We start from the raw sequence: 25406 nt of genomic DNA on the forward strand, positions 1-25406 counted from the left end.
TATATTTTAAATGCTTTAAGTAGCCTACTTCCACCTTATCTATTTTCGGTCATTCTACAAAGATTAATGCCAATTTGATTAGGTTTCTGTAGTTCAAATGCTGCTTTTCCAAACGTCTTTGTGCTTTCTTCCATGCTGTCCCTCTTGCTTGAGTTTTCTTTCAGCAGCCACAAAACCTGATTAATTTTCTTCAGCAAATCCCACCTTATGTCTTCCTTGCCATGAAGTATACACAGAAAGAAGAGTTCAACTGATGGTGTGTTGCTAACTGTGCCTTCCCCACTGATCAATACAGTCTCATTGTTTCCCTCATCTGTCCATAGCCATCTGCTGCCTTTTGTCTTATACTTTTGAGCTCTTCAGGGCAGGAATTATCTTTTTGCCCTATATTCCTATACGATATAACATTATAATCACAGTTCAGGATTAAGGCTGCTAGATAACACGATAACACAAACAAATTATAAAAATGGCAAAATTTGCTCCAAATTCTCTGCAGATCCTTTTTTTTTTTTTTTTTAATCTAAGACTTGCAAATATGAAGCTGTTCAGGAAAAACCTCACAAATTCTACTGTTCTTTTCCGTGCTTCTGAAAAAGGTTTACAATAGCAGTAGGTGAGAATATTAATTCAAATCTTTTAATTTAGGGCTGGATCAGGCTCAGCAGGTCTGACAGCCTGTCTCCATTGTAACTCCTCCTAAAGGCAGGAAAAGGATTCTCCTGGGAAATGAATCAGGCCCTGCGGAGCCCACGAGGCAGCGTGCGAGAGGAGCTGTGCTATTGCCTGGCAAGATTGGTGGCTCAGATAGAGGACCACATAGTGAATATTTTTATCATAAACCATAATATAAATAAGCAGTATTTTCCTGTTTACTTTCATTTTAAGGTGAATGTCGTAAAAGTTAAAGGGCTGCAACACAAAACGGGGTCATAAGAAGAGAAAATCCAAGATTATTTCCACAGAGCTCAAGATTCAGGCAGACTGCTGTGGACCACAAATGCAAAATTATAAATATTACAAAGGGTGTCTTTATGTGGAAGAGGCCTAAATTTCAGTTTGCGCTGAGAATCCTCATTCCAAGGGCCTCCCTGTGCCCACATGCTCAATTCCGAGGCTGTGATATGTCAGGGGGATTATTTAATCTTGCGCTGCACAGAGAAGGTGTCAGAATTTGCCCGTCTTTTCCGAGCCCAGCTCCAGCACGCACTACCTGACTCAGCTCACAAACTGGAGCCACAGCATCAAATTTCCCAACCCACTTCATTTGAAAGCCTGCCAAGATAGGTGAAAGACCTTATAAATATGTAAAGCAGGAAGTTCAAATTACACAGTGATGTAAATTCTCAGTGATTGATGCCCTTTTAAAAACAATAAAAATCCTCGAGAAACTACAATGTTGGTGAATGTGCTTCCCTCCCGATGCTGTGTGGAGGTGCCGTGCGGAGTTTGGCTGATGTATTGTACTTTTCGTGCGGATTTTATTTTGGATTTCTACCACTTCCTGGAGGCCAGGGGGAGGCACAGTGGGAGGAACCAAAAAACTCGGTGCCACAGCCATTTTGTTTGTGGGCAGCATGGTAGAATTCTGTCAGTCAGTATAAGGAGGGGTTTTTAAAACAGTATTTATGGAAAAACTATTCCTGCCGTAACGGATGTATCTGTTGAATTTAGTGTTAATTTAGTTCTTTCACAAGGTAGGTATTTATAATTGTAAGTAAATCGAGTATTAGTTGGGGTTGAAGGCTGCCCACTTTCCAGGAACCATGGATTTTGTTTCAGGCATGACTGGCTCTTTGGGATGCTGCGCGGCTGCCGGGCGGGGTGCGGGGTGCCGGCAGGGAGGCCGAGGGATGCGCCGGGCGGCAAAACTTGCTGCGGGCTTCCGAGTGGGGGCGGGGGCGGGGGGAGGGACGGAGGCAAAACGGCCAAGTCTCGGAATTATTTTCTCCGGCTGTCTTTCTTTATTAATTCTCGAGAGGCGGCCGCTCTCTCCGAGGGGAGGATGAGGCGTGGGGTTGCGCGGGGCGAGCCGTAGTTTTGCAGTGTCACCGAAAACCAGCGCTAGACTTTGGTCCCGTGTGTTCCAGAGGCGGGTGTAAAATGGCACACCGCATTTTTCCAGGCGGCGGCGGCGGGGGGAGCCGGGGGGCGGGCGGGGGCGCCGCTGCCCGCCGAGCCCATCGAGGCACCGCCGGCCCCGGCAAAGTTGTGACCCCGGCGGCACCGAGTCCCCCGCCCCGGCTGCGGCCGCCCGCCGGCATCGCCCGCCGACCCTCGGCCAGCCGCCTCCTTCCTCGCCCGGCGATCCTGGCGGGGTGACGGGCAGCGGGAGGAAAGAAGAGAGAGAGAGGAGGGAGGGGAAAAAAAAAGCAGAGGAAAGAAAAGTCTCACTTTCTGCATTTGCGAAATATTTTAAGGATGTTCGGGAAGCCCTTTGCAGCATGGAGGTGGCTGGTTGTAGGAGAGCGAGTATGCAGTCCATATTGTTACAGCCCTTTTGCAAGGGCTGCCTTCTTCGAAGGTAAGTTTGTGCTTTTAACCGAAAATATTCGTTTCTGCGGGGTTTTGGCGTGTATTAGTGCTGTGGAGGATTTTCGTTGTGTTGATGAACAAAACGTAGTCCTGTATTTTTCATAGCTTTGATCTCATGTGTATCCCACCCAACGGTGTCTCCTTAATAGCGACAATTACTGAAGTCAGTTTTGTTTCCTCTTGAAAATTTTATACAGGCGAATATTAAAAACAATTTCACTTCAATTTAGGAGTAGAAGAACTCAAATATTTTCCAGATGGACTTGGGTTTTGTTTTTGGTTCTGGCTTTTTGTTGGGGCGGGGGGGGTAAGGGGGAATTCTTTACCGAGTAATAAACGGATCCAGGACCAAATATGTGACTGTCTATAGAAATATAATGCAGCTCTCGTGTATAAAGAAGCATATTATGTTGCTGCTGTATGGTCTGATGGTGGCTAAAAGAGTTTACAATGCCATTTGTGATGGCTCTTGATGGATTACTTTGGTCTAAAGTAAGGGGGAAAACTGCCCTTGCTATGGTGAAGGTGGAGATGGACATAAGAGGGTTTATATTAAGTTACGTCTCTTACTAAACAGTGACCTTTTTATTTACAAATTCCAGCTCTTGTGGTAATTAGCTTAAAGCATTAGTTATATAAAGGTTCTTATTTCCCCACACTTCACTTAGATGTCTTGGTGTTGGGTTGTTTGTTCTCTTTTTTTTTTTTTTTTTGGAGGGGGGGGGAGATGTTGAGTGCTTTGTTTGATCTTTTTCTTCCAAAAAGGTACATTTGGGAGACATTTTGTAATTTTTGGCATTTTTCTAGGCGCTTTCCTTTTTTTTTTTTTCTTTTTTTTTTTTTTTTTTTCACCCGGTGGGAGATCTTTTTTGTTTTGCATTGCTCTGTGCTGGTGGCGCTGTGGGGCTCCGAAACAATTCGTGTCCCTGGCTCTAAAGGGGGAGGGGGCCGGGGGGAGAAAGGTGGGGCACGGCTTGATCTATTGTATCTTTGCCTTTTCTCTGGATCAAAAGTAACCGCAAATTAGTTTGGATGACGATGAAATTGTAGCTCTGGAAAATGGTAGTGTCGCATGAACTATGGCCCGGCAGAGGCATGACCTCACCCTTTCGCTGGTTTGTGTAATGAAGCAGATCCTTAATTTTTGTTTTTTTTCTATCTTGTACCTAGAGTCCAGTTTTCTTCAGGGATGAGATTTTCGGTCCCACCCCCAAAATTATTTTCTAGAGGCTGCAGATGAAAGGTTTTTAAATTCTTTTTTTGCAGCCAATATGGAAGGCTTTGGCACACACTTATTGTGCAACTAGTCCATTGTTTGCTTGTTGTGAAGTTAGAGGTTCCATCCACGGCTGCTTATCAAGCCCTAAGGTCCCCCTTGTTCCTGTGCTTGCATATGCAAATCTCCTGGTGAGGTCTTTAGGAGTTTGTGTTGTGGATGAAGGTGGGGTTGAAAAGAAGGGAAAACCTGACATAGTCCTTCGGATTGTAAGAGGATTCACCTGAGGTGGGTGGGTTTTTTATTGTTGCTAAGTGGAACGTGCAATTTACAAGTATTTATAAATAGATATATGTTAATGTGTGTTGTTTTCTTTTGTTACAACCTACAGATCACCTCCGTTCTAAGTGCAAAAGGATTACAAGGCTTTCTGCTAACATCCATATTAGGTGTAAGAAAACAGAAGTGATTAATGTTCTAAGATGGGTGGGAAGACATAGTCAAGCCCATGATCAGAGCATATATTGGAAACTCAACAGGTTCAGGAACAAATTTAACATTAAATTTAACACATCTCTAAGGAATCAGTGTGCCTGTTATTTTGGAGTGATAAAAGCTGACAATTTTAGAGGCCTTTGCATCTATTTTACATTTCAATGTCTTCAGTATTTTCAAAGAATAAATTTGACAAATAATCGGCAGTTCGAAACACTCTCTTTATTTCTCATGAATGTTTAAATCTTCAAAAAGGCATTTAGATTTTGTTTTAAAAGAAAGTTTGCTCATTAAGTTAATTAGTTTTATGGAAACTGATACACAACTTCCGTAGATCTCTGTAATAGTCTCTTATTTACTATCTTTTTTTAAAGGAAGGGAAATTTTGCCTCCATCTTAGGTAAAATACATCTTGCAACCTTCTTCCAGTAACAAACATATCCAAGAGAGCAGTCAGCTTTTATCATCTCTGCTCTGTCAGGCAAGATCTGCTTTTATGGATTCTTGGCTGGAGCAGAGACCTGGTGGCCTATGACAGTGCAATATGACCATTATTTCTTTGGTGTCCTGGTACAACTCTTAGATCTTGAGGACAAGTATCAAGATACAAACCCTCTTAGAAAGTGTGGATTTTGGCCATCCTCCATTTCCATTTATGAGACCTGATCATTAGGATATAAAGTTGGCATTTTGGGCACAATTTATGCCAATGGAAGTAGTGCCAGTTGTTGTTGAATCTATTACAATAATTATAAATCTTAGAGAATCACTGGGTTTTTTAATTCTGATGCAACTTTTCTTTTTTGACATTGTTTAGACCAATGTTCAGTGTGCTTATCCATGGACAACTGTACTGAGCAAATGATAAACTGAGGTACTTACTGAAGGTATTTTCATGTTCCTCTTGTCATCCCATACCATGAAAGTGATGATTTCTTGTGGCTGCAGCCTGTGCATGCAGGCCATGAACAAACTGTTGTGATCTTGCTGCTCAGAGTCAGTTTGAGATCAGTGAAGTCAGCAAGAACATGAAATCTGAATAGAAATTTGCTTCACACTTGCTCCTCTCTCTCCCATTCAGATGGGGTTACTCTTTAACTTTGGTTGTGGTTTTGCAACTTCGAAGCTGCATCTGATGAAAGTCTGGTTTTACTCCCATCAAATCATAAGGTGAGAAGAGTGAAGTTCTGATCTTCTGCAATTCAGTGGTTTTCTCACTTATCTCTTCCTTCATTTTTGAGCCATTGTGTTGCCAATAAGGAATAAAAAGCATTTAAGATTTTGCATCCTCTCAAATCTAAATAGCAACTAATTTACCTCCTGCATCTTCTGCCTGGAAGAGTCATTACTGTGGGGTGCTTCAACCTTTAATGTGTTTTCCCCACTTGCTCCTTCTGAAATACGTGTATGTGGAATTCCAGGACTTAAAGCATAAGAACTCTTTTTTTTTTTTTTTTTTTGGTGGGTATAATTTTCTCCCTTATATATCCCTCCATGTCTAAGGTGGCAAAACTACTGTATTTTTCTCCTAGTACAGTTTCCATTTTACCTAGAAAGTCTATATAGACTCCAGACACCTTTCAAAGATATTCGGGCCTCTTGGCTTAAAACTATTTGAAGTATGGCATCCTGGTATAAACCAATCTTTTTCAAGAGTTTAACTCAACCTGACTGACCAAAATGTTCTTTATGCCTTTGTGACATTCCTCTTACTAATATTACTAGTAATATATACTCAAGTAAGAGTCACAGCGAAAATGGTTGTCTCAAATTGTCATAGAAGTGCAAGATGTGTAGATGCGAGGCAGATAAAATCAACTTTCAAAGTTAACCAAAATACTGTGAAAACAGTTCCTCAGAAGTGGGCTGATGGGGTAAAAGAATGTTGTTTGGGGCTCAGTTCAAACAAAAGCCACACCCCCTGTTTCACTCACTCATGTGTTGTGCTCTCCAGTTTCCTGTACTGATGATATACCTTGGTGCCTGGGACTCCTGTCTATTATCTTTTCAGGGTTCTAGAGATTCATTGTGTCCTTGATTCAACAAGGTTTCAAGGGTAGGGGTGGCTATCTTTATGTTTAACACCTTGTGACATAGAGTTGTTTCTCACCTTTCTTACTCCATGTCTTTGCTAGCTGTACTTCTCCACATCATACTTGTCAGCATCAACTTGTAGCAATGAATGATTACTTTAAAACTTACTTCAAGGATCACCTGTTTCCCAGCTCTGAAAAAAGGACAATATATTACATGCCTGCTTCAGACTCTCATCTTCTAGAAAGTTAGGTTTCTCCACACCTCTTCCAGAGTGATATTCGCGTGACCTTTCAGCAGTGTGAAGTAACCTGCTCTATCCCCCATATGCCAGAGAACCTGCTATAGCTACCACATCCATCCACCTTTTAGCATTCTTCATATTCTTCCTCTCTTATTACAAGAAGTTAATTCATGTTGCAGTGAAGAGACAATCCTAGATTTTAAACTCTTTAGTAAGTATATAGGGTGGGGAAATGTCAGTGCTTTGAAATAGAATTATTGTCTTGCTCTTGTGAGCAACAAAATATGCCTTGGACAGATGTGACCACACACCAGTGGCTTCAGGTCCTGTGGGCTTCTTTAGGCTCTTTGCTAGGTCACATTTCCAGTATAGTGTATTACCACTGGACTGTCCAGGAGCAAGGTAATACCAATACTACAAACATCCTTAATAGGAAGGTTTGTTCATCAGTTCTCTATTGACAATAGCTGAAGCCTAAAATTGATGGTCAGAAGGTATTGCACCGCTTAAAAAGTCACTATGTTTGCTAAAAAATATTATTTCTGCTTACCTCCCAGTATAAACAACAGAGAGATGGGAACTGCCAAATACCATGTGAGTCCTAGTCTTCACTACTTGTGCAGGGAGCTGGGATGGTTGTGGAGCTCCTGGATGGTAAATGGGAAGTTGCTCAGAGCCATCCAACACCATACCACAGAAAACAGTAGTTACAGATGCAATGTCTATTGCTTTGAGCACCAGTAAAAATAGCAAGAGCTGTACACATAGTCCATGGGAATTCCAGCTTGGAACAGATTGTAATGGATTGGAAATGGTGGGATGCTGACTCTCTACTTTCTGTTGTTGAAGAGAACCTGGATCACTTTGATTAGGGAATGGGAAAAGAATGAGTTAGATTTTACAATGCATTGAGCACTAGGATTTCCAGAGGAAGAGGGAAAAGGTGGGGCTGGATCTCATCCCTGCTGCCCGAACTGCTTCATGGATTTTACTCAATAATGTTTAAATGTAAAATGTAGAAATTCCAAGGAAGAGTGAGCAGATTTGTTCCTCCCAGATCAGTCTTCTTTTTGTCAAGTTCCATTTCAGTTTTTCCTTGGGACAAGTGCATGGTTAGAGATCTGGGAAATGGGCCTGTAAGGTGGCGTTAATTTGCGCTTCCTTGGATTTCTAGTAAATTGTACTTCTGAGTGGATTGGAATCCCTGTACCACATACGTGTTTTGTAGAACATCTTTCACCTGCCTTTAGATGAGTACTATTAAATCTGTAATCCTCAGTGGAAAGAAAGAGATCAAGTAAATCACAACTTTAAAAAACAAGCAACAAAAGGACCCCAACAACAGCAAAAACAACAAACAAACAAACACACACAACCAAATTTTGGATTTCTGCTGTGATAAGAACCATATTATGGACTTAACTTCATATCCTGGTCAGGTCTCTATCTGCCTCCTGTGACTATCTTAGATGTGAATGTCCTCTCTTAATCAGACATATCCCATGCCCCTGAGTTTGCCAATACTGACCTGTGCATGATTTAGGTAATGAAAAGTTAGCTCTTAATCCTCACTCCCCTTCAGAGCCTTGAGAAAGTTGCTAAATGGAAGCAAGGCCTCTGACCTCACAGGGGTGTGTGTCTGGAACATTCGTTAACACACTTAAGAGTGAGCTTTCCATGTTTGTTCAAACAATAAAAAATCAGGTGACTCAGATCTGGGGACTTCAGGGTTATGGGCATCCCTTAGGTCATGTATTTATTTATTTTTGTATTTTTACAGAATCTTGGTGCTGCTATAATCTGATGTCTAAAAGGATAATTTCTTGAAAGTGTCCTTCTACCCGACAGATTTTCATCTGTACTGCCAGGTGTAGACAGTGCATGTTACCTGGATGGATTTATTCAGAGTTTTTTTTTTTCTCAAGAAAATTTAAAATTTAGTTTAAAATGTTATGATGCAGAGCAGCTATGTTATTTCTGATGGTCTGAAATGTATCCACAGAAGGCAGAACATCTTGATATCTTTAGACAAAGTTATTGTGTGTTCACAATTCAAGAAAAGTGCCATAATCAACATATTTTAAAGAGAAACCATGCTGGATAATGGTGGGTGGGAACATACATCTGATGACTCTGTATAGACACTTTCTGTTTAGCCCATGTTCATCTATAAGGACAAAATGAATGAAGATTCCATAAGAAAGTATTCTGATTTCTTTTGTCATCTCTGAATCAATATCCAAGTTAAAAATTGGGCGTTTTGGGAATCTGTAGGATTTGGAAGGTCTAGTCAAGCAGACTTCCAGATGAGCTACTTTTATATGAGAAACTGTCTTCCTTCCCAACTTTCATATTCTCCTTTGGCATTTTTCTTTTGATTAGGTTGTGTCTCTTTATGCTAACACCCTTCCTGAGTTGCTTATAAATCAGAAGTTCAGCAGACTTGGCACTTGTGACCAGTAGCAGGCTGGTGCATAACCCCAGTGTTAATGACAGGGCTCTGTCGTGTTCTCTTGGTCAGAGGAGCAGAATGTCAAAAGAGCTGTGAAACTGACACATTGCTCAATAGGAGAATGAGAATGGAGTGTCTTGATTGGAGATGGACAAGGGGGTTAAAGTCTTACCTGCTTGTAATCTAAATGATTTGAGAAAATCACTTTCCATTTGGCTGTGTATCTCAGATTGCCCTTGCAGCAGATTTGGGGATTTCACAGGGGAGGTGAGAAGAAAACGCCAGTGATACCACAGCACCTCGGGCTTCCATATCCCACCTACATTAGTGACAGAGAAAATAATCTAATGTGATTTCTCTATTTTTCTTCTCACAGCAACTTCATGTTTGCATCTAAACCAAAACACTTCCCTCTCAACATCTGCCCATCTCCCACAAATTGTTGGCATTCTCTAAATATTGAAAAACCTCAAAAAATGTATTTTCTTCGGGTTAACCCTGTCAGAGTTTTATATTTTTATGCCTCTGCTATCATTTAAAGATATACAGACATAGATATCTCAAAACAGTCTCATCTGATCAGTTCTATATTCAGAACTAGCCTCCTCTGCTGGATATTTACAGCCAAACTTAATTCATTAGGCCTTTTTTTCCCACTAATGCAGGATTATTAATTTATGCTTTCTGAAGTGTATATATAAACATTCAGATATAAATATGATCATGATTATTTGTATCCCAGAAGACAAGCAATATTTTTATAACATTCACTCATGCTTAATTTAGTGTAAATCAAGCTACAGTGTGTAAAAAATCCACTTCTAAAATTGAAAGAATATTTGTGTTCTTGCAGACTAAAAACAACAAGCTTTTGAAATTCAAAAGCTAACTCAGCTTTGTATTTTTTTTTCTTTGGAGAAAGGTATATATGTTAAGTAAGGTGGTATAGCGTGTATAAGGTATTTAATAACATATTTGTATTAATTTTATGCAGAATTCAGAGTTCACTCACAGTGTAGCTATGTAGGTAGATCACACTAACATTAAAATCAAAAAATCTAAATATATATGTTAGGAAATGCCTTTTCATTCCAAGATGCAAATGTACTTTCCTGCATCAAAAGATTTCTGAAGCCGAGCTAATTCCTATCTAGGTATAAGTCAATGTTTTCCTCAATTGTCTGAGGGAAGCAGATAACCTACTTTCATTCTGATTCAGGAACTGCAATTTAAAGCATTTGGCTTTATATAGTAACTCCACATTAACTTAACTCCACATTATTTAACATCAGCAACGCACTTCTGAAGTTCTGAAAATACCTGATCATACTAACCAGAAACCCTGAAGCACTTGAAACAATCTCTCATAGATTGACTTGCAAGACAGGATTTCTGTCTTGGGAGCGTAAGGTAAAAATCTAAAAAGTTAGAGCATGTAATAATAAGACATCAGATCTTACAATTGAACTGAATTTGCTGTTTTATTTGCATTTACATAGAGCCATGCAAGTACCAGAGTAGAAGTAGAGTTTCTGAAGTCATGCAAAGGCACAGATCCTGTCCCCAGTTCACCCCTTTATCCCAGGTCAGGGTGTGAGCACTGGCAGTTGAGGTTTATGTAGTGGTGAGGTGTGTGTGTTTGTGGTGGGGATTTTCTTGTTTGTTTTTCGCTTAATGGTCAATTGAAGGATTTGGGACAGTGTACAGACCCATGTGCAGTTATAATTTCTCTACTTCTGTTGTCCTTTTTTAGCCTTCCACCTTATACTATGCAGAATATCAAAGTTATATACCCTTTGCTCTTTGATTGATGAATTAGCAATTCTGTTGACAGGAGAAGATAGGGCTTTTTTATTTGGTTGTTTGTTTCTGTTTTTTTAAAATTTGGTTGTGGTTTTGCTTGCTTTTTTGTTTTGTTTGCTTGGGTTTTTTGTTGTTTGTGTTAGGGTGTTTTTGCAAGAAAAGCCCTTCTGCTGGCTCTTCTACTAGAAATAATACAGAATCTTGTGATTAAATTTACGTGACTCAGAAATTATTCATGTGTTATAATCTGATGTTTGTAGAAGTCTATGCCTAAGTAAGAGGTGGTAACCAGTCCACCCAGCTCAGACTGTGTTTTCCTAATAAATTGTGATTTTAGTATTATTATGTTTTGTATGTCAGAGCACAAAATGTTTTGGATAAAGATTTTTTTTTTTTTTAACCCAGAGCATAAAGCCAGACATTTTTGGATTTTGTTTTGTCCCCCTTTACCTTACTACTTTATCCTAAAAGATTAATTTTTGAAATGAGTTGCTGATAAAGATGACTAAATCAAGAATTCAAGGTGTGTGTAGCATAGTATTTTAGGGGGGATATGTATTATAGAATGAAAACATGTAGGAGAAACTCATAAATCACTTTTAACTCATAAAATTCTTAGGATAACTGTTCTGAATCCATTAAAACTTACACAGGGGAAGATGTATTTCAAGACAGAAGAGTCTCAGCATAATTTGTGTCTTTTTACCATCACTGTATCTAAGAGAATAACTGCTTCCACTATAACATGTTTTCCCTAGACACATAAAAACTTAAGTCTCCAAAACAAGCTATACAGAGGAAGCTGATTCTTTTCTGACAGTACTAAAAGAGTTCCATCAAATCCTTTATGCTTTCAGATAGAGCCCATTTTACCATTTTCTTGCTTATCTGTCCAGGTGATGTTGGGACAAATGTTGAGTCTGTAAAATAATAATCCTAAATCATTAGTACCTCTTTAAGTCTTCCTAGTCCTCCTATGGATACAATTGCCTCCACCACCTCTAAGAGTTTAGCCATTATTGGAAAAGTAGAAATCTGGCAATAGCTTTTGCTACTCCTCTCTTAGCTTTGTCTCTTCTCAGTAAGAAAATTGCTGGCTAGTGGCTTTTCCTTAGTTTTTGGATATGGCTCCATGGCATATCCATTTGAGGATGAGTTTAGTTTCCCTGAGGATGATGGACTCAACTTTTGAGTATTTATGACTGACAACACATCCTCAAAGAAGATTACACCATTAAATTGGCATCTGACCCCTTTCACTCATGGAAAAATGTTGCCTGTTGTACCTCCAAATTTAAAATTTTGTTGGCAGTTTTGGAATCTAAAGGATGATGCTTACTTACATTCTGTTGAATGGTAACTGAAATAGGTTATTACATGCAGTATTATCCCTTCTCCATCTGTATTTGGTGTTCTGCAGTCCAAACTGGAACTGAAAGGTAACTGAAAGATTTGGCAATGCAGTGCATGTTCCTGCTTGCTCCCCAAAAAAAAAAAAAAAAAAAAAAAAAAATATATATATATATATATATATATATATATATATATATGTGGATACACATGTAAGACAAATTAATCTCCCCTCACTGAGTTAAGAATGGAGGAAGAGATTTACCTGGTCACTACTTCAAATTATAATTTAGAGAACTTCAAATAAGCTTTGCACCCATTGCACCGCAAACATGAACACCTAAAATAACTCCATGAATATATCATACCATTCTTTGAGATACCAAAGTTATGAAACACTAAATTATCTTTCAAAAAAGTGGTCACAGAAGCGTTCCACACCAGTTTTGTAGTATGGTGTCTGAACTGTTCACATGTGTATGACAGTTCTATTTTCTCTCTTGAAACAGACAGCTGATACAAGTAAATAAGGTGAAATTCACTAAGAAATACACCAGTACATTTATGGTTAAAATTTTCATGCTATTTAGATAATTTCTGTGTGCATCTTACTATTGCAATATGACATTTTATAAAATAATGAAGAACCTCTAGTGTCATATTTGCATACACACATCTCATTTTAATTCAAACTCCAGGAGCTCACTGAGATGATTTAAAATAATATAGCTATCTGAAATGTTATAAAATGCATACAAGAAAGGTAGCTGAGAAGCAAATTTGAACAGTAGCATCACCAGCAAATGTGGAAGAGCAATATACATACAAAATCCATAAAAGCTTACTGCAGAATAGAAGAGTCACCTGTATCTTTCCAAATACCACTAAGAGTAAAGCATTCTGGAAAGAAACCCAAATATAACTACTTCAGAATGTGCCATTTCTTAACATTTGAGTACTGAGAGTGTGTGTGGTGGGAGAGACAAGTGACGTTTCTTATCAGTTCAGAATAATCAGCATTTATGGCAATTAAAGAAAACCCAGCTCAACAAAATTTCTTTAGAAATAAATCTGGGGTTATTAGAAGCAGAGTGTAAGGTAGTCACAGGCTGACAAAAATTTAGAATTGCAAATATTTATGGATATGAAAGTCAGTGTATAGTTTAGTGTAATACAAAATACAACCAAATCTTAATTTAAAAAAACAAGCCAAAAATGCTTAAGAAAGCTTTTTTTTTTTTTTTGAGTTGAACAACTGTCTCCTAGAATTTTAAATCCTTAAAATACAAAATGCTTGATTCCAGAAAGCACCAAAAATGACATGTGGTTTATGCACCTCATGTGTAGTGCTTTTGTGATGATTGCTGCTAGAATGGAGACAATATTAAACCCATTTGCAGAAGGCTACAATTCACGCTTAAATAAATGAGTGGAAGTCTTTCTTGAACTCAGAGAGATTGTAAGCCACAAAACTAAAAAAAATACTTAAATTTGTAAAAACTTGTCAAACAGCACACAGGACTTGCAAACCAAAATAGCAAGTTATGTTTTTGGGCTCCACAAACCCAAATTAGATGAGAGCCCAAGAGACCCCTACCCCTGTCTGTAGCTCTACGGGTCAAGTTGTATCTTTGGTCATAATACTCAGTCTGAATTTAGTACTTTTGAATGTCTATTGAAATGGTTATATTTACCAGCTACATAGCTGATACACAAAGTGATTCCATTTTAGTAAAGCTTGTTCTTTTAATTGTTTTGAGATCATAAAAAGGTAAAGACTTAAAGAAATGCCCCAAATGATTTCAACAGTTTGAAAAAGAATAATAATAGCAATTCATGCTTTTAATTATATTTCAGTTACTTTACCTTTCAGTTCAATTTTATAAATAGACACATAGCACTTTGGTTCAACAAATTAGCTTATACTTACTGATCTTTTACTGAGAACTTGCAAGGAGTATTTTGGTCACTATACAAAATGTATCAATTCTACTTCAGCTACTGTCATAGTGCAGCACTGATGTCTACAGATGTAATGTGAACATTTTTGTAAAAGTTACAAAATGGAAAAAACCTAAAATATACCTGCCTGTTCCAACTGAAAGGAAGGTAAAATGGAAACATCAGTCTGGTTATGTTCTATACTTTTTCCTGTCACTACCTTTTATAGAATGGACATCAGGGCTGATGTCACATTGTTTTCAATTATCACACTTTTCATCTTACTAGCAAATTAATTTTGAGAGCTAGTCATCTTCTGCTACAAAGTATTTAAACACAATCTCTTTTATTGGCAAAACATTAAAAACTGATGAGTCCAAGAGCTTCAGGCCAAAACTTTTCCTTAATGCACTGTCCTCTTTGTATCCAAATGTTATTGTCCGTTCTGCTTGCTCTGCACTTTTCTCAAGCCCGTGGCAGGGTTAGAAATGCAAAGGTCAATTAAGGATAAGTTTGAACTTGATTATTCTTCCTTTATAGTTCAGGATATTTTCAACACTTCTCATGATGTTCATTATGTATTGTTTTCCTTTCATCAGCATAAGTGGAGAGTTGTATTTAATGGCCTTACTTTTTGCTTGGCTGGCAGGTGTTTCATTTTAATTTAATTTTTTAAGTCAAAGCTAATCTATGATGGCATATTGTGATTTTTTTTTTGTGGTTTTTTTCAGCACCTTACCTGTCTGCTAATTGGATAAACTAAATTATTCCGTATTTGTGGAAAAGTGTGTAGATGTTTTATGGGCAATTTATTTTAGGATTATATTTCTAGGTAGTGTGTGCTTTAAGCTTTACAATTTAGAGTAACAAGCAATATGCATGTTTAAACATTTGGTTCTGATGTAACTACTGAGATACAAATGAATACAATGATACTCCTTAGTTGAAGCCACTCTCCTTAAAAAAAAAAAAAAAACAAAACCAAGCCTTCCTGAAAAAAAAAGTCTCATTCTCCCTAGCAGCTGTCTTTCACTGCATTACCCATTTGCAGTACAGGTAGAATTTATTATCCCAGAGAGGTGATGAAGCCAAATGTCTTGCAGTTTAAGCAGTTTGGGAAACCTAGAAGGAAAACAGACATGCAAATAGTTGGCTTGAAACTGCTGTTGACAACTGCATCTAGTAATATTTCATCTAGTGTCTAATACTTGCTTAAGGTTGAGGATGGTGGTATTATAATTATTAAATAGGTGATGTGATTAAAAACTTGGCTTTTGTTTGCTTAGCAATTTTAGAAATTAGAATAGAAACTAAGGTTTTTCTAGTGTTTTTTTTTTAATGTATCTATGCCATATTTCTGAATGTTGTTTCCCGAGAGTAGTATGTGATAAAGAATATGTTCTGCTTACCGATTCTCGTGCGACAGTAAAAACTGCAGTATTTTGCATTAAAAGTGGAGGGACGCTTAAATTCAGTCAAAACGCAACTATCTCGCATTTTTAAAAGAAAACAAGCCCAATTTCAGTAAGATGTATTTTACTACAGAACTAGAATTACCTTATAACGTGGTGCAAGAACATACATGAGGGTGTAGAGTTCCCTAACGGGGTGGCTGCAGCGCTGGGCTGGCGGAGCGGAGTTTGCCGCTGCTGTGGCCGCGCTGGGATGCCCCGCGGCGCCTTGTGCGGAGAGCACCGCGACCGGGGCAACTCGGCATTTCCGATCGCTAGCTTAGAGCCCAACAGTGCATCAATTTAATCGACGCATTGAGATGTAAACGAGCTTCCCTAATCAGCCATGCTCAAGTGAGTTCTACCCTTTGCCTGGGGTGAGCTCGCTTGAGCGGGTCACTGATAACAACTTAAGTCCGCGCAAGGGTTAAACCAGTTCACGTGTCTGCACTTCGCTGCCGGACTAAGTTTGTGAAAACCTCCGAGAAACGGGGTGGCAGTGCCATTGTGGAGGTGTTCTGTTCATACGGTTCTTCCCGGTGTTCGGGCAGGTGCCCCTGTTTCCCCTCCGTTTAGCACGGACGCGAACTCGGTCCGGCGGTGCGGGGAAGCACGGCGGGCGGCTGCGGGGCTGCGGCCGGGCCCTGGGCGAGAGGAGCTCCCCGGTGCTCCCCGGTCGGACTCCCCTGCTCGCGGGGCGCCGCTCCGGCCGCGGCTCGGGGCACGGCAGCCCGCCCGGGTCGGGGTGAATTCAGTACCCCGCGCCGCTGTCCCGCGCTCTGGTCCCCGAGAGGCTGGAAAGGTCGGGGCCGGCACCTCCCGCGTCTCTCGCCCAGGTTTCCCGGAGCTGTCAGGGTTAGGCGCGGCTCCGGCGGAGGTTCCCCCACGGGGTGAGGGGCTGGGGGCAGCGGCCGCCCCGACTTCCTCACCCCGGCAGGAGCGGAGAACGGCTCCGCGGCGCAGCTCGGCGGCGAGCGCGGGGAGCGGTGCCGCACACGCCGATTAAAGCCCCCCTCGCTCCCGGCTGCGCCCCCGATCCCGGCGCCCCGATCCCGCTCCGGCGGCTCCGAGCCCTCCCGCTCTCCCGATCTCGCTCGGGCCGCTCGCAGCGTCCCGCGCTCCCGATCCCGCGCCGCCGTGCCCGCGCCGCGCGCGCTCCCCCCGGGCGGCGCCGTGCCCGCGCCCTGCGCGATGCAGTGTGGGAATGGCTGTGGCGCTGGGGTTGGCTGAAAGAGGCGGCCAGTCGAGGTTTAATGTCCGCCATGTTGGCCGTGGCGTATTGAGCGGAACCGGAGCGGCGGAGGAGCGGAGCCAGCGCCCAGCCCAGCCGCGCCAGCGGGCGCCGCCGGGCCCCGTGTCGGAGTGCGCCCCGCCCCGCCGGGGGAGCCCCGGTCCCTCCATGAGATCGCTCGGCGGGGTCCGGCTCTCAGCTCGGAGCGCGCTTGCTGTCGCCCCCCCCTTCCCAGCCGGAGCCGCCATCGCCGCCTAACATGAGCAAACTGTCGTTCCGGGCCCGGGCGCTGGACGCGTCCAAGCCGCTGCCCGTCTTCCGCTGCGAGGATCTGCCTGACTTGGCCGAATATGCCTCCATTAACCGGGCCGTGCCGCAGATGCCCACGGGCATGGAGAAGGAAGAGGAGTCGGTACGTGAGACCCCCCCCCCCCTCGGCCGGGTCCCACCATCCCCCCCGCACCCGGGCCCCCACCTTCGCCTCTGCGCAAGCACAAAATGGCCGCCATCTTCTCCCCGCTCTCCCCGCCCGCCGGGAGGGGGGGGACACCCGGGGCGGGAAGGCGCCGGGCCCGGCCGTCCCTCACCGCGCCCTCCTCCGGAGCTCCCTCGCGGCCGCTTCGCCCCCCGCCCGCGCTTCGCGGCCGCCGGCAGCCCCTCCGCGGGGCCCCGAAAGGCACAAAGGGGGTCACGTGACACCGCGGGGCGGCCGCCATTTTGTGTCTCGGTCCTTGGGCCGGGCCTGGTGCGGCAGCCGCGAGGAGCAGAGGGGGCCCGGCGGCGGCGCCGTGCGCGCACTGCCCCGCCGGGGGGCGCTGCCGAGCCGGACGGCGCCGCGGGGGGCGCGCGGCGGCGGGAGCGCGCGCGGGCCCTGTTCCCGTCGGGAGAGCGGCCGGCGGGGCTGTGCCTGCTCTGCCCTGCCAGCCATGGGAAGCGAAGGGTTTCTGGTTAGCTTCGCTGGAAACCCTGCGAGTGCCTTCAGACAGGCGCGGTGCGAGTGAAGTTGTGATGGTCCCTGTGAAAGTCAGTTCTGAAGCACTACTCAGAGTAAGGAAATCCGTGTTGGAGGCTAAAAGTCTTACCACTTCCAGCTCGGTTTTGCTGTCTCAATGGAGGATAAAACTTTAAACCGTTTTGAACTTCAGGGTAATTTAATCATTCATTCAGAACTTTCCAAGATAGGTGAAACAACAATAGCTGTTATTGCTGAAGGTAAAACACTCGGTAACTGTTACTGTTGAAGACCCTGCTCTGAACTGAGCTATTTGCAGTGTTGTAAATCTTTAATTATTTACTTCGTATAATCAGTTCTGCCCATCTGTGCATTAAGCACAGCAAATAGGGAAGTACTGTAGAAATACAGTTATGTAAGCAGGTTTTGAAATTTGGTGCTAAGAACAAAGGTGACACTCGCCTGGTTGGTTAGAGCAGGGTGCTAATAACGCCAGGGTTGTGGGTTCGATCCCCGTACGGGCCGTTTGCTTAGGAGTTAGACTCAATGATCCTTGTGTGTCCCTTCCAGCTCAGAATATGCAGTGCCTCTGAGGGTTTCATAGGCTTGAGTTTTTCTAGCTGTCAGACTTGCATTGTCCTTTGAAGGTGGCAAGCAATAAAGTTTCTATTTGTAGTTCTAGTTACTTCTTACTTACTTACTTAAGAGCAACACTGTAGCACACTTTGAGTTACATTTAGTTTAAGAGAGGTATCATCTTTAAATTGGGTTTCCTCTTTGTTACACTAACTTAATGGATTCTGTGAATTTTTGTGAAATGTCTTCAGGGAGAAAGATTTCTAGAGAGAAATGCACCTTGCATGTTGTTGTCCATAGAGTTACCACTCTGTGAGGCTTTTTTTAGCATAACTCCATAGCATTTTAACGTAATTAAGCATTTCCAAGTCTTTGTGCAAGTCATAAGCTGCTTTAAACATCTGCTAAAATGTATATTGTAAAGTGTGGTGGTTTTGTGGGTTTTATTTTATTTTTTTAATTGGTGGGTTGCTTTTTTATCGGGATGTTTTGGTGGTGTTTATTTTTGTGAAGATGCTTGAAACTTTTTCCTGGTATCCATTGAGGAGTGTTTAAGCGGTAGCTAGCAGTACTTAGGTTGCTAGTGTTTCTTTTGGGCACAGTAGATATATTCTGAATTGATACCTGTAGATTCTGAATATGAGAGAAAGCATCTTTGATTTTCTCTTGTATCACAATTTTAAATTGTGTTGTTTGCTTTGATGCGTGTTGTGTTTATTTCTCAGTCCAAGCAAGTGAGAGTGCATGCATGCATTTATTTATGTAGAAATGTCACGTTGCTGTCTTTCTCTTTTACTGTTTGCCTGGCAGTTACAGGTTTTCAGGCTAGAAAATTACATGGGCTGTCTGTGTAGTTTCCCTAAACCCTGAGATGTATGTCCTACCTAAGTAATAGCAGTCATGGGCAAGGGAAAGATTTTAAACATTAATTATAAGACTTGGTTTTGTGGTTAACATGATGCTTTTGTTTCCTAAATTTAGCTTCGAGGGTTAGCTCTAGGTGTAAGTAGACACTTCCTACAGCTGAAGTTTGCTCCTGCACTTGTTTTGAATGTGTGTGTACACACAAGCACACACCCCCAAGAGAAATTCATTTGCTATCAGTAAACACAGGCGTCTTTCTGAATCTTTTTTGGACCTCCTTACATAAAACAGTTGATATTAAACTCCTATTCCTTATTGTTTCTGCAAACCTGCTGAATTTCCTTCCTTCCCTCTTGTTACCCTAAAAAGCTTTTTCTTCAGCTTATATTATTGCTGTCAACAGGGAGACACAATTCTATGACTAAAGTTGTGGCAAACCTCATAGGTTCAATACCCTACTCTGTTCTGTTTCCCAGACTTCAGGCCATGCAGGATTTTGGAAAGCTGGGAGTTTGTGTTATGTAGCTGAAGACTTGAATTGGAGGATTTTTTCCCTAATGCTTACAAAAATGATAGATGTTTTTCATTACAAACAGATGGCAAAGTGTCCATAAGATTCTGGAGGAGAGGGTGTCTTCAACTAGTGTGAATAAGCATTTATAACTTTTTATAAATAGAATTCTAACATTGCTTTGAGTTTTGCATAAATGTAATTTTAAATGAACACATATTTGAGCTAAGAGCTCTCCTCTTGACTAAATAACTTTCCCTAGGGAAAAATGCAATCAAAGAGATTTAATATTCAGGCATCAAGTCAGAAGATATTTAAATGACTAATTACTGTTTTGATGCACAAAAAGGAATCTTATTTTGCTTCCCTTTCATCTTATCTTTCTCCCATCCTGTTCCTACAAAGAAATAAATAACGAAAATTGTGCATCTTCATTATTGCAACTAGAAACTTCAGAAGTGATATTTTGTCAAGAGTCTTCTGAAGGAAAAACAACCTTGCTGAGTCTATCAGAGTTCTAAAATATGCAGTTGATGCCAGGGATATAGTAACCCTTTTAAAGGAAGTGACAACTGAGGGCCTTAAGTGATGTTAATTCCGTTACAAGTAGAGTTTGTTTTGCTCCAGGCCGTGGCTTCAGTTAATGGTTTTGTTTGGAGGTAAAAGACTAGTAAAAAACTCTTTGACATGCAGACAGTGGTACTGGAAGTTAGCAACTGATCCTGTGTTTTGAGAATTGGTTTAGCTCCCAGGTTTCTGAGGTAAACACATTGTGGCTGTTGCCAAGTCTGTTGCTAAATCTAAGAACCTGAAAAGTATCACGAGATATATACATCTCAGAAAAAATCCTTCAAAATGTAATGAAACTTACGTGACACTAAACACCTGCTATATGATTTCAAAATCCTGTTTTTGTGCAAAACAGATCCTTCGTGCTATAATTCTGAGAACCATACAACAGACCACTGTTATTAATATAGTAATGCAGATTTGGCTCTCAAGTCCATTAATAACTGAATAAACAAGTAGGTGGAGTGTTGATTTGTTTATCATTTATAAAGGACTTTTAAACAGGCATTCATTTGTCTACCCTGTGGTTTTTTGTTTTTGAGGGGTGTTTTGCTTTTTCTTTTAGCTAGAAGTTCAGATTCTACACTGAAAAGAGCTGGAAAAGCAGAGCAGAGGTAACTTCAGTTAAGCAAGATAAAAACTGAAAAAAATATGACAGACTGAAGCTTTTTGGACATGTTCAGTAACATTTTGGAAAGAAAGTGTGTCTAGCTCTACAGGCAGCCTAGATTTGATGGCCTCCAAGCAAACGAAGGGAAACTACACTTGTTTTCCTTGCATTTTTTGAAAGGAAAGGAGAAAGAACACACTCTGCATCCCTAGCCTCTAGGTTCTCTTAGACAAAAAGTAGAAACTTGGAGGGCATTGAGATTTCGTAGATAATTTTAAAAATATATCCTTATGGAAAATTACTATGAGCATAGTTGGTTTGATTTAAGAGAGTTGGAAAAAAAGGAGCAAAGCCATATACATTTGAAGCACATCATGTTAACATTGTAAGGCATATTTAAAATTTTGTGAAATTAAAATTTCTTAGTTGAAGCAGTGCCCTAGCAAAGATTAGTGTGAGCAGAGATACTTTTAATTAAGTCCCTTGGAGTACATCAGAGAAATTAATTACCTAATAGAAAAAAATTGTCTCTGTTGATGACATTTCCAGAGTTAATAACAGCCCTAGGGGTGTGGGAATTGTCATGGGTTTGAGGGGGGAGTATTTCATTTTTACCTTCAGTGAGTTTGTTATCCTCATGTAAATGCTGACAGTACTGTCATCTGCTAAAGTCTTGGATGCTAGTTTTGGTTTTTGTCTTCTGTGTGTTCAAGTTTTTATAGGTTAAATACATTTTCTCATTTATGTAAACTTTTTTAAATGCCAGTGTCTCTGTCCTTGGTGTTGAGGCAGGAGAGAGAAAGAGAGGGTCGTGTTGCTTTATTGAATTATTCCTAATTTCCCTCTTCTGACTGAGATCCTGGTCTGGTGATGAATCCTTGTCCTCACCTTAACTCTGGAATAGCTGCTTGCTTGTTCTAGTAGATTTCTGACAGTGATGCACTATGTGGAGTTGTTTTCTTGAGCTTCACAGTTTAAAATTAAAGCTTGATTTCTAATTTTAGTTAGGGTGGCTAGTTACAGATAGAAGAACTAAGCACCCAGAGTCCAGAATTATAATCTGTACAGTTGTTCATTCAGTTCTTACTGTTTTCCTTTGTGTATGTGTCATGGTGTAACTGACAGCTTGTACAGCGGGTGGAATTAAGTCTATATGTGTAATTATCATCTCTGGATACTGTCATACTCTGTTACCTCGTGTTTGAGCAAACTGTTGAAATAGTTTAAACTGTGCTTTTGATCTCTTTAAATCCACAGTTGTATTATCTTTCGTGCCCTGGCTTTGGGGATGTTTCAGAAAAGCTTATTTTGTAAAATTTTGTTATTAGATGTAATTTTCCCCCTTCAGCATGACCTGTCAGTATTAGCTGAATGCTGTAGAATACAAAGTGAAGATAAGCTAATGTTCATTCAGATGCCTCAGAACACTTCACAGGTGTTCTCTGATAGGATGTCTCTTAATTTAACAAAGCACTACAGGGTAAATTTTCATTTACCCAGTTTGGATAGGCTCATGGATCACATCCTTTCCATGGAACTTGGGCACTGCTAGCACAGATCTCTTTCAGGCCATATCTGCACAGAAAAATGTCTTTCTCTTCCCAAATCTGTACTGGAGGCATTGGGAGGCTACCATATCCAGGGTGTCTTGCTGCTGAAACAGCTGGTTTTAGCTTAGCAAGGGAAAAAGCTGGTAAGGAATGTACGCAGAGGCACCCATGTGTTGCCATCTAAGCCCTCGTGAATTCAAAATGTGTAAAGTAAGCATGTAGCTGAGATGTATTGAGTCAGTGTATGAACAGTGTTAACTTACATATGGAAATTTCACTAAAGGCTCTCCATTCTGTTTCATTACATTCTTGCCAGCTTAAGAACTTGCATTCTGTGAGTGCTTTCATAAAGGTGTGTATTTCTGATTGTGTGCACGGTGCCTTAAGTACTGTTAAAATAACCACTGCTTTGCTGATGCACAACTCACAGATATTGAGTATTTTAGGATCTTGCTGGGGCAATCAGAATCATGTGAATGTAAAATCATAGCAGGTACTGTAACTGGATCATTAGTTTCAAGTCTGGGTTTGTTTGTTGTTGGTTTTTTTTGGTGAAGCGTCAGGAGACACTATAAAGTTTCTTGCTTACTAACAGAAGAAAATCTGTGCCCTCCTCCACATCTGTAGAAGTCCTGAAATCTTAAGCAGAACAACTGAACTCCTTTAGTGGCCTCTTCTTAGGAAAGGACAGCTGAAACATTAAGGGATTTTGAAGTAAATGGGGAGAGTAGAGACACCTCTTTTTGCATATTCTTTGATTCATGAGTCCTGTAAACTGGAAGAGTATTGCTTCTTGTTTGTCATGCTCCCCTTTGTACATATTTTCTGTTCACTCAGAGCAAAGCAAATAATTTTATATGCCAGTCTAATTTTTTTTTGCATAATTTTAAATACACTTTATGCATAGATTAGATTTCCAAGAACCTGCATGTTTGATAGTAGGAGAACACAGAAACAAGGGCTTGTTGCAGTTTTGTCCAACGTAATGGCCTACAGACACCTCAGTTCATAGCTGGAAGAGATTTTTCTGTGAGCTCATATCATGACCTTAACTTTACCTTTTAATTTGGTACTGAGCTTAGTTGCTTGTTTCAGATATACCTGTGTGAAAAAGGCTTGAGACACTTAGCCACAGAATTTTGAGAGAATAAATGTGACAGCTCATGACACGTGGAGCCTAATGTCAAGTGTAAGAGTAATAGTGATGACTTCTTACATTTTCCATCTTCAGTTACACCGAAGCTTTCTGTCCTGTTTAACACTGGAAGTTCTTCTGTGCACCTGAACGTTCATGCAAGTTAGAAAATCTGGCAGGTTATGAAGAGTAGCTTCTATAGTGAGCAATTCATACACTGCCTCCAGCTACCTGAAGAATGTTGTTAGTCCTTTGATACGAAACCCACCTGTACCAGTAGTGTTTACCCTTTAAAGTCAGAGGGTTGGTGATGATGTAGACTCCTGTTACAGATGGGTGCAATTTATTTGAGTCTGGAATGAGACAGAGTTAATTTTGCTTCTGATTTCTAACTGGGATGGACATTCATCTAGGAACAAGAAGTATGGATTGTGCCTTTGGGATTTGACAACTTCCTGGAAACTGACAGTTCTGTGTAAAAGTTTAGGAATCATGTTCTGTTGTTACACCATAGGGAAGTCAGGCACAAACTTGCAGTTTTGAGCAGCAGACTGCTGTGAAAGTGGTTTGATAAGGTAGTGTTCTGTATATGCTGTCAGTTAAGCAAGTAATATTGGTATGTTGTGTGTATGTATGCTCTAAAGTAATGCTGAAAATACTTTAACTTTCAGAAAATAGTAGGAGTTGGCTATGCATGTCAGAGGCTTCTCCAGGAGGTCCAAATTCTCTTTTGAAACTATGGAGGATGTGAATGGGCAGACAGTAGTAGTTTAATTTCTGTCTATAGTACTTAATACTGAAAGAGGTTTTTCTTTTTGAAAGCAGGATAATTAGAACATTTTCAATAATCTTAATGGCATGAAGCTGTGTCAGGTGATGTTTAGGGAGGATATCAGCAAAAGCTGCTTCGTTCAGAGCAGGGTTGGGCACTGGAACAGGTTCCCATGGAAGCACCAAGCCTGACAGAGTTCAAGAATTATTTGGACAATGATCTCAGGCATGTGATGTGACTCTTGGGATTGTGCTGGGCAGAGCCAGGAGTTGGAGTTGATGATACCTGTGGGTCCCTTCCAACTCTGGATATTCTGTGATTCTATCCTACAAGTTAAGTATGTATACAAAAGCAGTATAGTTCCTCTTATGAAAACTGTCCCAGAAAAGCTCTATGTAGACTGCTCTTATGGAATCAGTTTGATGTAAGCATTCTCAAATTATTTTTACCCTGTTGTGGACTTTCCAATAATTGCACACAGAGAAGTCATGTAAAAGCAGTGACTTTCTGCATAGCAGAGTTAACTACAGTGAGATCAATTGTCTGTGTTCACACTTCAGGTAAAAAAAGGTTAGAGTTACTTAGCACTCACTTACTTGCAGTGAGGATGTTTAACAGTTGGAAGAGTTTAAAAATCTGTCTTCAGTTGTTTACATTAAGCCAGGGAAAGGGGGACACCTGCAAACCTAGCTTTGTTAGCAGTATTCTTGAAAGCACAAGAAGTAATACAACTGTCAGGGAGAGGAGCTTGTGTCAGGGTAAACTGTAAATATTTTTAAAGCCAGACTTGTGTGGAAAGGCTTTACCTCCTGGGAATTTTCACAGCTGGCCTTAAGGAGGAGCCCCATAAAATTATCTTCTTGACTCTCTCACAGCTTTGATCTATCATGTAATGTCTTCAACGAAGGGTTGGGTATTAATTGTATGCAGAAGAATATTAGTGATGGTAGGGGCAATGGTTCAGTAACCTTAATGTTTGAGAATCATGGTGATGTCTCTTAGTTTTATTTTCATTTTAATAGCTAACATTCTGTATCTTTTCCAGTAAAATTGGAGTTGTTCATAGAAATCTGCCTAGTATTGATTTGTTTCAGGTGGGAGGAATATGCAATGC

At 41.0% G+C, this 25406-nt stretch overlaps 1 protein-coding gene and 1 long non-coding RNA gene across 6 annotated transcripts in view; one reads left to right on the plus strand and one right to left on the minus strand.

Moving 5' to 3' along the window:
- LOC146440829 (uncharacterized) overlaps positions 1-12289 on the minus strand; it is a 48428-nt gene extending 36139 nt beyond the window's left edge. The window contains exons 1-2 of the long non-coding RNA XR_014849686.1: positions 12123-12289; positions 9149-9295 (exon numbers count right to left, since the gene is read on the minus strand). This is a non-coding gene — a long non-coding RNA (uncharacterized LOC146440829). The remainder of the gene's footprint in view (positions 1-9148; positions 9296-12122) is intronic.
- EPC1 (enhancer of polycomb 1) overlaps positions 1538-25406 on the plus strand; it is a 64076-nt gene continuing 40207 nt past the window's right edge. Inside the window, exons 1-2 of one of the 5 annotated variants that reach the window (XM_085050378.1) lie at positions 1538-1697; positions 2421-2524. Coding sequence is in view for 4 of the 5 variants with exons in the window: in XM_085050374.1 (XP_084906500.1) it covers positions 17012-17164 (153 nt within the window). In the remaining variant the exon portion in view is untranslated. Of the gene's footprint in view, positions 1698-2420; positions 2525-16756; positions 17165-25406 lie in introns of those variants that run through there. The other 4 variants (XM_085050374.1, XM_085050376.1, XM_085050375.1 and 1 more) reach the window with 4 other exon arrangements.

The sequence above is a fragment of the Lichenostomus cassidix genome, chromosome 2, assembly GCF_008360975.1.
Source record: "Lichenostomus cassidix isolate B80296 chromosome 2, HeHo_3.0, whole genome shotgun sequence".
In the NCBI taxonomy this organism is placed as follows: domain Eukaryota; kingdom Metazoa; phylum Chordata; class Aves; order Passeriformes; family Meliphagidae; genus Lichenostomus; species Lichenostomus cassidix.